The sequence below is a fragment of the Dipodomys spectabilis genome, unplaced genomic scaffold (assembly GCF_019054845.1).
Source record: "Dipodomys spectabilis isolate Male_0828 unplaced genomic scaffold, ASM1905484v1 ptg000158l, whole genome shotgun sequence".
Lineage (NCBI taxonomy): Eukaryota > Metazoa > Chordata > Mammalia > Rodentia > Heteromyidae > Dipodomys > Dipodomys spectabilis.
The window spans coordinates 839,751-853,120 of record NW_024870835.1 but is presented as its reverse complement, the minus strand read 5'-3'; the positions used below and the strand labels follow the sequence as shown (position 1 = coordinate 853,120).

General features: G+C 35.7%; 1 protein-coding gene across 8 annotated transcripts in view; it reads right to left on the bottom strand.

Annotated features, from left to right (window-relative positions):
- Positions 1 to 2,388: 2,388 nt before the first annotated feature.
- Elavl2 (ELAV like RNA binding protein 2) overlaps positions 2,389 to 13,370 on the bottom strand; it is a 164,699-nt gene continuing 153,717 nt past the window's right edge. For 2 of the 8 annotated variants that reach the window (XM_042692917.1, XM_042692912.1), the window contains exons 6-7: positions 5,796 to 5,834; positions 2,389 to 5,174 (exon numbers count right to left, since the gene is read on the bottom strand). In XM_042692917.1, coding sequence (XP_042548851.1) covers positions 4,847 to 5,174; positions 5,796 to 5,834 — 367 coding nt within the window. In that variant the 3' untranslated portion in view covers positions 2,389 to 4,846. Of the gene's footprint in view, positions 5,193 to 5,795; positions 5,835 to 13,370 lie in introns of all 8 variants that reach the window. The other 6 variants (XM_042692910.1, XM_042692911.1, XM_042692913.1 and 3 more) reach the window with 6 other exon arrangements.

The following is a 13,370-nucleotide window of genomic DNA, read 5'->3' as shown; positions in this document are numbered from 1 at the left end:
AAACTAAAAGTAATGTTACTATTTTCCAGTGTGAGACCTTAATATTATGGCGTTTCTTAATGCAAAGTTGAGTAAAAACACTGACATTCAATGTATTTTACCATATTAATGCTTTCAAATCTTCACTCCATATATGACATGTTTAAAGAGAACAAGATCAAGCCAAATTCCTTGACTGACACAACTATTCAGATATATGGTTGTCTTACTGCACACTGAGAACTTTTATTTTGCTAAGCCAAAGGAAAATAATGTTCTGGAAATTATACAAATGAGCAAATAATCCAAGGAAGAAAAAGAAGAATCTTCAAGAACAAAGTGAGTTCACTTTATGAGTTGTGATTGTCTTCATCAAAACTCTAGCAATTTAACTTGCTGACTGTATCTGGGTTCTCACAGCACTGATGATGTGCTAGTCATGGCATGGTGATAGCTTCCAGGAAGTAAGAGTGACATCTGCAGGTTTTCATAGATTCAGGGCATAGCACAATAGACATATAACCAATAACTCCATTTTCACCTAGCCAAAAAAAAAATCCTGCTGCCCATTTCTATAAACCAGAATTCCAACTTCAGTAAGGTATATTCTGTGTTGACAGCCTGACTATATTGTGGTGTATTCAACCTTCCATCTTGAACACTTGTAACTGCGTCTAGGAATTTTCTAGGATGAATGTAGTGGGTGATTCATTACAATGCATGACACACTATATAATTTTTTTCCAATATGTTAATTGCCAGTGTTTGAGACTGCAATATGGTTGGTAATAGCATAGTGAGATCACTACCTCTTTTTTGTTCTTCAACCCAGTAAAAGGTATATGTGTATTGCTCTGGAAGTACATTAAGAGTCCTACACATTAAATTTCAATATATGTACTGCTAAAATATATGCATTTTCTTTTTGCTAGGTATCTTTGCAACCAATAAGTGGTTAAGTTCCTACTACAATTACTGTTGAACCTTTTTATAAAGGATAGACATCTTACAATCTACTTTTTAAAGGGAAGATTAAATTGCTAACACTTTTCTTCAAATTAGATTAAAATAATGAAATTATGTTAAGGATTTATATTCATCACTAACAGTCAACTGCAATATCATTGAGATGATTTGCAAGCTTATATAAAAAAGAACTCTTGGGGCTGGGAAGGTGGCTCAGTGGTAGAGTGTTTGCCTCACATGCATGAGGCCCTGGGTTCATTCCTCAGCAGAAAAAGCTGGACGTGGCAATGTGGCTCAAGTGGTAGAGTGCTAGCCTTGAGCTGAAGAGCTGAGGGACAGCACCCAGGTCCAGAGTTCAGGCCCCATGACCAACAACAAAAACAACAAAAAAGTAATTTCTTTTCAAATAGACCAGAAGTTACAAATCTCTCTCACAAAGAATATTTCTACTATCTCCTCAAGTATCTGGTCAAAATACTGAGAAAATACAAGAAGAGAGCAGGGTAATGATGTTATAGTGAAACTAAATGAGTATTAAGTTCATGTAATAAAATAACAGTACAGAGATTTGAGGAAAATTGCATATTGAGAGGGAGGAAGTGAGTTGTAGCTCAGCGGTGCACTTGACTACTAGATTGTGAATTCATAATTCCTTTTAGAATGTCTCTTACCAAAAAGCCCAACAGATACAAACAAGTTTAAAGGAGCTACATTATTGGGGGTTTTTCCAAAAGCAATTTATTATCCCATTCAGTTTTTAAATTCTATGTGAGTAGAATTCTCATACTGACAAAAACTTCAAAATGTTTTACTTTTTCCCATCCACAGATCCACTGAGGTTGTGTGAACATGTATGTGAAACTTGACTGGCACTGTCCTATGTATGAATGTGCTATGTACACATGCTAGCTTAACAGAAAAGAAAATCTCTGATTTGGGAGACTTATCTCCTGACAATATAGCAATGTGAGAAAAAAAATAAGTATCACACATCAACATTTAAGCTCATGGATAAATTAAATTTTGACAGTGGGTGCAGAGTAAGTTACCTCTCTTCTCTTTTGTCTTTAGCTCAAATAAATGGGGGTTGGGGGCAATTCCTACATGAGCATGAAGGTTGGAGATTTAGCCAGAGTTAGACAATAATGTTAGCATATACTTCCTTAAACTTCACAAATACATCAAAGGACATGGTCCTGTAAGAATTACTCACCTAATAATATTTGAAAGCTAACTAATCAGAAGGTGTCATTCAGTCAACAATTTTTTTTGTACATTCTTCTTCAATTAACTTGTTCTTGGAATCCTTTAGATAACACTGCTTTCAACTAAAGCTCTGAGGGAATCTTTTAACTCAAAAGTGTAAGTTTATTAGCCTGAGCAAAGAAGTTACTACACACACAAAAAAAAAATGTGTACAAAGACCTACTCACCACACTGTTCTTTCCCTTCAACTTTGTTTATTGATGTACTGAACATGAAAAAGTACAAAGAATCCAAACACAAAAGAAAACATGTACAGCCTCTTAAATACTCAACAGAATATATTTTCTATTCCAACAGATGTGAATTAAGTCATACTGTACAACTTCAAATAAATACCAGCCTTACATTTTATTAAGTGCTCTGATAAACACTGTAAAGTGAAGCACAATTTGCATGCCTCTCATCAATGCCTTGGTTTGCTACAGTAGTATAGGAAAGAAGCATGTAGCTGCTGTTTTCCCGTGAGGGAAACCTTATTTTTTTTAAGTATATACATGTATTTTATTTTTTATTTTTTAAACGCAGGTTAACTCTGACAATCTAAATGCACCTAAGGATATGAGAAAGTGCTAAGCCAATTGAGTTCTGAATAGCATTGAGTGGGTCAGCATGAAAACTCGCTTATTCACTTTAGCACGCGCCTCACAGTATATGTACTGTACTATACTGAAAATTTTTATAACTACAATTTTAAATAATAACAAAACCAAAACTCAAAGCAACCGCAAAGATAATGTACAACTATGTTATGCATAGCACATTGCCTGTTCTAAGGGGAAGCATATGAGCATCTCAGTTTATACAAAAAGCAGGACGTAACTATATAGTTCTCAGTGCATCCTGTAGAAGGCAACTTCTGCCTTCAGCTTTTTTGAAAATTTATTATAAGCTAGATGCTAATCAGAAAATATTTTGTATTTTTTAAAATTTTCTTTCATACATGGTAAAGACTTATTTTATTATTTCCCCAAATAGTGGTTTAAGCATCATACAAAGTTAAATTTCAATAGCATACAGATATTTATGATTTTTGTATGAAAAATGTAAGGAAATTTGTTCAAAACCTAAGGTTATACTCATTTTTCTTTTTTTTTTTTTTACCACAAACATATTTATAAACGAAAATGTAGCATCACCAGAAACAGCTGAAGCTAGACTATCTACAGACAAAATTAGCAACGAATCTGATGCACTGTAAATTCAAGTCCTCAGGACAACAGAAGTGATTAAGCAAGACCTCAAGTAACAATGTTAATGCCATTTACAAAGGAAAAAACTGATACAAAAACATTCAAAACCTGAACATCACTTGGCATGTAAGGGAAAAGAAATCAAATTAGCTGAAAGGTTCATAAACACAAGGTCTTATTTACATTACACAAAGCTCAGGTGTTAGCCTTAAACGTAACTTTCAAAACACCTTCAAATATATCCAACTCAGATCACTTTTGCTGATCTGCTGCAGTACAAGTCATGTGCAACATCTTTTTTTCCTTAAGACAAAACAATTCTTCAAACAATACTGCAAGTACATCACTAAACACCATGAGCTCTATCTGAAGGGATTTCTTTAGGAAGAACAGATTTTTCCCCCATCTCTTGGTAATTTAATTTCTTGCCTGCTCTTATATATTCTTTTGTAAATTTTTTTGTTTCAAAATCACAAATCAATGTGAGCCACCTATCACATAATAACCAGGATGATCATACATTCCACTGGTGATTACAAAAACGAAACCAGCAGTGGTTCCCTCATTGACTCTATTTACCTTTCACACAAAGATCTCAAATTATTTTCTACATCATAAATCTTTCTAAATTTTCCAACAGCTGCAAATTTCCTGGTAAATTTTAAAAGCTCACTAGGTGTCATATGAAGAGATTTCTCAAAGTATTCAAGTCAAAATATTTGTTCCAGGACCAGTAAAAAGTTTCTCCAAATTTTCTTTTTTATAAAAATAGATGCTTTTTTTTTAAACCCACATCAAAGAGGCTCTTATCTCTTTGGCAAGGTACTGCTTTACGAAAAGTTCTCCAGTATTCTTACAATAAGCGTTTATAACGTAGCCCCCCCCTTCCCCAACCCAAATGATAATTACAAAATAAATACTGCTTTTAACTTCATAAATAAAATGTAAACTTCAAAATACTTTTCTTAGACTTAACAGCAATGCTTTAAATGTAAACCAAACACAAAGCTAATCAGAAAAAAAGAGAGAGAAAAAAGTTGGGGGGGGGGGCAGGGGGAGAAAGACACAACCAACTGAAGAATTACAACACAAAGCCTCAATATTTACTCACAGGTTCAAGGCAGTTATGTAAAAAGAAAAGAAATGTCTTCCCTTAGCTGAAACACTTTTAAAAGGTCCACCTTCTTCAAAGAAGGCAATAGAATGCAATGTGACAGGTAAAAACCCTGTACCTCTTGTCCATATTCAAACATAAAAGATATTTAAGAAGTTTTAATTCAAATACTAGCAATAAAAAATCTCACATATTTCTTAGGATGCTAAGTAGTCGTTTTATCCCCATCTCAACACTGACTTACAAAGACATTTACTAATGTATAAAGTTTCTCTTAACTTGCCTTTGTTGTATAGTTTTCATATATAAATGGACTGAGGACAAGAGATCTTTAGGCTTTGTGCGTTTTGTTTGTCTTAAAGGAGACCTGCAGTACTCTGTCCCCCAGACGGTATCCATTGAGGCTAGCTATCGCCATGGCTGCCTCATCATAGTTTGTCATAGTCACAAATCCAAAACCTTTGCATTTATTGGTGTTAAAGTCACGGATGACCTTCACATTGGTGACAGCTCCAAAAGGCCCAAACATTTGCCACAGGATACTCTCATCTGCATCAGGAGCCAGGTTGTATACAAATATGCACCACCCTGTTCCAGGGTGCCCAGGGATATTAATTCCGGCCAAACTGGTCATTCCATCAATGGTCATTGGAGAAAACCTACTAAACAAAATAGGAAACAAACACACACACACACACACACACACACATACATACACACACACACACACACACACACACACACAAAATAGAAACAGAGGTTGGTTACAGCAATGGATTTCACTTCTTGTACCTTTTTCCATCCCCAAGAATTTTTAGCAATTCCCACCATTAGGTAAGCACAGCTACAGCAATTTGATGTTTCAACCAAGGTCGATGTGCGGCTTACAATGACATGCTATACTATCCGGGTATTATTAAGTGACGTAACGGCCATTATGTGCTGCACTGAGTAACATTATCTACAATGGCAACGGAATACACTTAAAACTGGCTTCATGAATTAAGCAGGATTGAGGGAAACCAACACATACATCAACATGCTATAACGTCGCAATGCAATATGAAAAAAAATATGAGTTTTTAAAAGACCAGGTGGTATTCAGTGGGATAAAAATATTCCATGAGTCAAACGTGCTTCAAAAAATAGCTTTTCATTAAGGTTGTACATGCAAAATCAAACCCAACACAAACTTAGGAGGGTAGAAATATCACTCCCAAATCAAAGAAACTAGTCAACTGTGGGAAGGGATTATGAGTGTCACGAACATCTATCATTACCTCTTTACTCCATAAGCCATATTGAGCAGATTGTCCAACCTGCAAAACACACATTCAGCAAACTTCAGTTTTAAATTTTTCCCCTTAATGTTCAAGAAAGCTGGGCTGGTTACTGCCACCTTTCCAAGGGGACATTTCTACATATGTGAAGTCTCAAATCTCTGGATCGTCTGGCCTTCCTGAGAGAATTGTGCACTGCTCTAGGACACTAGCTCTTCCAATGGATTAAGTCTGTCTCTACAATGGTCAGTGTGGAGGAATAGCAGTGCAGGGGAACAGCAGTTATGACCTTGAGAAACTCCTCTGAGAGGAAATGTTGAGGTTCTGGGAGGGCTTACATTTGAGCTTTCACCATGCAAATTATATTATAACATGCATCATATTATTACAAACACACTACTTTTTTTTTGGTGGTACTGAGGTTTGAATTTGGGATAACCAAATAAGCCATGCTTCCCAGTCCTTTTTGCTTCAGGTCATTTTTCAGGTACAGTCACCTCTTTTGAGGATTTGAGGGCTAGCCTAAAACCACAATCCTCCTACTTATGTCTCCTGTATAGCTGAAATTACAGGCATGAACCTGGGGAGAGAGGAGCTCAATAACTTTTTGCCCCTGATGGCATCAAACCACACTTCTCCCAACCTCTGCCTCACAGTAGGATGGAATACAGGTGTGAGCTACTTAAAAGCTGGTCCCAAGATGGCTATTTTTCACTTTCACACCAAGATAAATAGAGATTAAGTAGCTAGATTCTCCAAGATCACAAGGCTAGTAAAAATTGGTTGCATTCTACTGGAATTCTTCAGCTTCCTGATTTCTATATATGTCACTACCTTGGCTTTCTAATATTTAAGTCTTTTGACTTCATTAAAGGTTATGTTTCAAGTTTCTAGTGCTTAACAATAAAACATATTTCAGAAGATAGCTGAATATTAGGACATAGCCATATAACCACCCTCAAATACCACAATGCTCCACACTCTCTAAAAATACTCCTAGGTCAGAAGGGCACACAATTCTCACAGGTATGCTCAAATAAAATGTATCAACTTTTTGTCTCACCTGGATCACAGGCTAGAGCACACACTTTTTGCTTCAGAGCACATACCTTTTACTTTAAAAAAGCCAAACCATCTCACTTAGTCTTTCAAAATTGGAAGAAAACTATTGTTCTCTGTATATCCTTGCTACTGGTCTCCACTGGGTATTTGTGGAGTTTATTTTTTAAAAAAAGAATAGAAAGTACTAAAGTGAGAAAATGCAACATTTAGGGAAACAGGAAAAGCACAGCCACATGGATCCTTATCTGTGTGTCTGTGTATGTGTCTTGTTCTACTGTCCCCTCTTTTAACCAACTGCCCCACAGCACAGCCTGGGTCACTGAAGGTTTATAATAAACATCTAGTGACTGAATAAAGACAATTAAATTTAGCAAGACTGTCATTACCTACTCAGTGTAGAATGAAAACTACTAGGAGCACTGATTGCATATGGCTGTACATGCAAAGGATACAACATATATACAAAAAAATAATGCAAAAAGTTCATATATGGGAGCTAACAGTGTACCTCAAGCTTTTAGAAAAACAAGAACAAACCAAACACAAAATCACTAATGGAAACTTACCAAAATCAAACTTTCTGAATAACTATAATGTCTAGATACTAATGGAGTCTAAAAAAAAACACAAAGAATCAACGAAACAAAAGTTGGTTCTTTAAAAGATAAAAAATGCTTCAGCTGGGCGTAGCTACTCAGGAGGCCGGGATCTAAGGATCACAGTTGGAAACCAGCCTGGGCAGGAAAGTCTGTGAGACACTTTTATCTCCAATAAATTACCAAAAAGGCCAGAAGTAGCACTGTGGCTCAAATAGTACATTTAAGCAAAAGAAGGTCAGACCCAGCCCTAGTACCAGGAACAAACGAAACAAAACACTTAGCCAAAATAATCTAAGGATAAAATTCAGATTAATAAAATTACAGGCAAAAACAAATATATCACAACAAATATCAATGAAATTCAGAGACTCATAAGGAAATATATCAAACACGATATGTATGTGTGTGTGTGTGTCCTACCAATATTGAACCTCACTGAATTCTACTGAACCTTGGACAAAGAACATTAAGCTCCCCCAAATTATGCCATGAAATAGAAAACAAAGGATTGCTACCAAACTCATTCTATGACACCAGTATTACCTGTTACCAGAACCACACTACAACAGAAAAAGACAAATATAAACCAACTGCCTTGATGAACAGAGATACAAAAATTTAAGTGCTTTTGCACAACAAAGGAATCAAGAGACAACATACATAGCTGGGTGCTGGTGGCTGATGCCTATAATCCTAGCTACTCAGGAGACTGAGATCTGAGGATCAGTTTGAAGCCAGCATGGGCAGGAAACTGTGAGACTCTTCAATAAACTACTCAAAAAAGTCTGAAGTGGTGCTATGGCTCAAGTGGTAGAACACTGGCCTTTAGCAAAAATGAAGCTTAGGGACAGCACCCATGGCCAGAGTTCAATCCCCAGGAGGGGGGTGGTGGGGAGAGAATATACAGAATATGAGAAAATGTCTTCAAGTTATTCACTAAAGATTAATATCCAGAATATATAGAGCTCAAAAAGTTACATACAAGAAAGCGAGTAGTCCAATTAATGGGCAAATGAATTGAACAGACAGTTCAGAAAAGGAGAAATGCAAATAGCTAATAGCTGCATGAAGAAATGTTCAACATCCTAGCCATAAAGAAAATGCAAATCAAAACTGCACAAAGATTCCATCTCTCAATCAGGATGGTAATCATCAAGGAAATAACAACATATGCTAGCAGGGATAGGGGGAAGAAAAGCTTGTATACACTGCTAGTGGGTATGTAAATTCATGTAGCTACTACAGAAATCAGTATAGAGGTTCCTCAAAAAACTAAAGATAGTACAATATGATCCTGTAATACTATTCCTGGGCATATAGCTGAAGAACATAAATCAACAAACCATAGAGATACCTGCACAGTTGTTTTCACTGAAGCATAATGCACAATAATCAAGCCCATCAATCAATAAATAGATGTGGTGTGTGTGTGTGTGTGTGTGTGTGTGTGTGTGTGTGTGTGTGTGTGTGTGTGTTCGTTCAGCCAAAATGGAAGAAATCAGAAAAGAAAGCAGAAAAGTGAATGGAAGTAGAGATCATCATACTGAACAAAATAAGCCAGACTCAAAGACAAATATCACATTTTCTCTTACATTCAGAATCTAGGCCCTCTCCAAATAAAAAAGTGGCATGAATGTAAATGGAGACTGTTGAGGTGAGAAAACCAGCAGGCGAAAAGAGCTGAAAGAGAAGATGAAAGGAGAAGGTGGATCTAACTATAATAGAAGTTATGTAGGAATGTAAGAATGTATATGAAAATAGAATAATGGAACTCATTTAAAATTGTTTTAAAAGGAAGGAGTTGGGATATTAGAGAAAATTAATTTGATGAAATACACATGTATGGAAATAACACAATTGATACATGCTAATAAAAACGGGAGTAAAACTGAGTGCCTTTAAAATGTAAGAATCAAGGTCAAAAACATCAAAGATGAATGCAAATTGGTAACAGCAATCACAAAGTTATCTGATACAGAATATCTCACTGAGTTGTGGGAATGATCAATACAGAATGCATTTGGCATATAATACCTGTGGGACAGAAGAAAAGATTGCGGTCTCTGTCCAAAGTGCTGAAAGGACAGAATTCAGAGGCACTTTTATCAAGTCACTCAAAATGGAGTTACACAATTCACCTCCATTAACTGTATGGAAGTAGGGACTGTCAAGCTTCCCCATCACCCTCTTAGTACATGGCAGCCAGAAGTCTAAGGAGAGAATTTCCCTAAAAGATTTCCTTTTAAAACAGAGTGAAAAACCAAACCTGTCCCAGGATTGATCTGCAAGCACTGAAAAAGAGATATCTCAACTTATATCTTCTTTCTATCCCTGGAATCTCTAGAAAGAATGTCTAGGGTTTTTATGTGTAGAATCTCTGAGGCCCTATCCAATGGGCCTTCCATTTGCTCTATCCCTGAAATCTTCTATGATAATATGATTTGTGTTTAATTCACTCATCTCCCATTTTAGCAAAAATTTATTTCTATGAAACAAGTTTTACACCTTTCTCTATCACCTTTCTCCTTCCCTCCTTTAGGGAGTGTAGGAGGAACATTTGATCAAGGAAGTGGGACTCAAGCTGGGATCTTTCACCAATTTCCACCTGAACTCAGTTTTCTAAGTTCTCTCAGTGTCATATGCTCTTATTTTATATGGGAGTTCACAGAAGAGAGTGAACACTTCCTACCGGCATCATGTGGCCCAAGTCTAATAGAGATGGCAATCTATAAGCTAGGCAGTTACTATAAAAATGGTGTAGTACTCTGACATTAGGACCACAGCACTAATATCTTTGCTTGCTCTACCCATTGCTCAACTTTCCTATATGATCATTTAAAAATGAAAGTCAATTTTCAAGTGGAGACCAAGCCAGTAACCCCCAGAATGAAATAAAATGTGACGATGCACTTGACTAAGAGAAATATTGGAGTACATTAACTATCTATATATTCCTGTTTAAAGATAAAATTCTTTTATTACATTTAGTGGATGCACAGTACTTAGTATCTACATTCAGTCCCCACATATCATATGCTTCCCAGGGGGAATAGTAAGCTTGCCTCAGATGGGGGAGATCACATGTTCTTTAGCCTGGACATAATCTACTTTAGAAATAACATCTTAAGTAGATTTGGAAGATTAGATTTGATCACCTACTTTTGACTAGAATAAGAAAAAAATAGCTTTAAGCAGATTCCCCAAAGGGAGCAAACTGAGTTGGGGGTATCAGCAAAAAGGAAAACTAAGTAAGAAAAAGGAGAGCCAATTATCTCTTCTACTTCTGATATAAGCCACATCATGACACAGCATGAAGGATTATCTAACTTTTCTCAAACAAAGTCAGGAAATTCAGCATAATCAATATTAACATTTTATAGATTTTATTAAAAGCAAATTACATTATTTATTGAGACATGAGATAAATGAAATAATTACCAATACATCTGATGGCATTTCATCTTTACCCTGTCTTTATTTATAAAATTCGTAGTCCATACCATTTATAATTTGAAGACTATATTAGCACAGCACTATATTAGCACAAGTGCATATGTAAAAAAATTATATAGTCAGGCAGCAGTGGCTCATGCCTGTAATCTTACTCAGGAGTCTTAGATCTGAGAAAGAAAAAAGCCAGTCCAAGAAGGAAAGTCTGTAAGACTCTTACGTCCAGTTAATAACCAAAAATCCAGAAGTAGAGCTGTGGTTCAAGTGATAGAGTGCTAGACTTCAGCAAAGAAGCTCAGAGACAGCACCCAAGCCTAAAGTTCACATCCCAAGGCCAGCACACATGCATGCTCGCATGCACACACAGACACACACATAAATATAGATAATACATTTCTATCATAAGTATAACATTCAGATTATTACTAGGTGATATTTTGAATTGAACCATAGATTAGTAGATTACATTTCAAAGCTTGGTATAAATACACAGAATAAAAATTAAGTTACCTAATTTCCAAAAAGTTTAGCTGATAGACTATGGGATGGCCTATACACAAGTAAGGGGAAAGAATAAAACAAAGTAGAAATATGAGAAAGGACTGCTAGTAAGAAAATGAAACTGTGAACCCTTCACACACTTATTATCAAAAACTCTCAAGTGTTGACCGATGCTTGATTTGAAGTTAGAAAAACAAAATCTTCAATTTACCATCTTACCCAATTAGATGGCATCCTCTGGCTTCTAAGAATGAGGGCAATTACTCCAAACAATACCAGTTCCTTCTAACAAGAAATGGTGATAATGCAACCAGCAACATGCCTTAAATGCAACTCAAGTGCTGATTTAAGAGGCTCTTTCAAAATTGCATAAAGTCTCGGTGAAGTAGATACCCAAGCCATTAGACTAGATCACATTCAATAAAATTAAAGCTGCTTCACAAGGAAGGAACAGGAAAACTTTTGGCTTAAAGTTTAATTCAGATATCATATGTCAAGAATATAATTAAGGGGCTAGAATTATACTGTCCATCCAAAAAATAAACTTTGTCTTATTCTGAAAACTATACTTAATTAAATAAGCATAGTAGATTATCAGTACTTGTGTAAAAGTATTTCTCTAATTGTTAACACAGGTTGACTGATCCATAAAGCTCACAAGCCCACTTTCAACTTCAATCTTTATTAGATGGGTTACTGTAATTTTTTTACTTTAAAAATATTGCATACTTCATGAATATTACAAATTCTTTAACTAATATACTTTATAACTTATTTTTCCAATCTCTTTCACCTCTCAAAGTACTGTAACAACAGAAAAGTTACTCAAGGATGAGAAAATGTCTAAAATGCATGCTGAGCTCTAGATCACAAATATTAGGAACAAAATATTTGTGTAAGGAAATAGGCCAGAATTACAGAGAAGAGCAAACTATCAAACTACTCAAGTTCTTAATTCAAGTGTTTTTTTTTTTAAGTACAAGAAGGTTCAAATTTCATTCAACAGAACAAAGATGGGAAAATAAAATATAGACAGCCAAATTCAAGACAGGCATTATTCACACATCAGATTAACCTTGGACTCTCATACTAAAGACTTTCAATGTTTTTCAAACCCAATTTAGATCACTCACATTTTACTATCTGGACAGACACTATTAAAGGGGACAAAATGGGCTGAAGAAGACAAGCTAGGAATCTGAAGGGACAAAAACAAACTTCCCCATTTTCACTGGGTTTCCCTTTCAACTCACAATGTTCATTCCCTTCTTCCAAATTGTCTTTCTATAGGAATCACAGAATTTCCTTAATAATAATAACCTAATGATAATAATATGGCACATAAAGATAAACACATAAGAGGAAGAAGATACGAAGGATTTAAATTTAACCACTTGTAAAGCTTTTCTCCACCCCAAATAAAAAGTGAGAAGGACCTAGAGAGGGGAGGGTGGGTAGCTACCAACAATCCAGCAACTGTCACCCACATGTTTTACAAGGTTTGCCATTTTATTAACCACTATCCTGAATGCCATCTTCTGTGTCCTCTGGCTCAATATTTCCCAGAATTGAATCTTGAGTCTCAGAATTCTATTTTCCCATGAAACAAAAAAGGACACTTAAATAAGAAAAACAAAAATAGCTAACAAATTGTGTTAATATAGCTCTTTGGCTTTCTACACTGTAGCTAAAAGGGGTGTTTATTAACATCAAAGTGAAGTTCACTAGAACAGTCTGCTTAGGAAACACCTACAAAACTCTTTGGGGCTTCTATGTCCTAAATTAGAAAAACCAACCGATAAATTTAAACCCAAGAAAGATGCCACAAAGAAAACCCAGAGAAAGCTATGAAAGGGTATTGTGGGATTTCCTTCTCTACAAGGACAAGTATCAACCAGCCCCATGTGTCCCTAGTCTGAATGCCTCTTGCAATTGTGAATTTAGGTATGAGAAATTTCTCAGA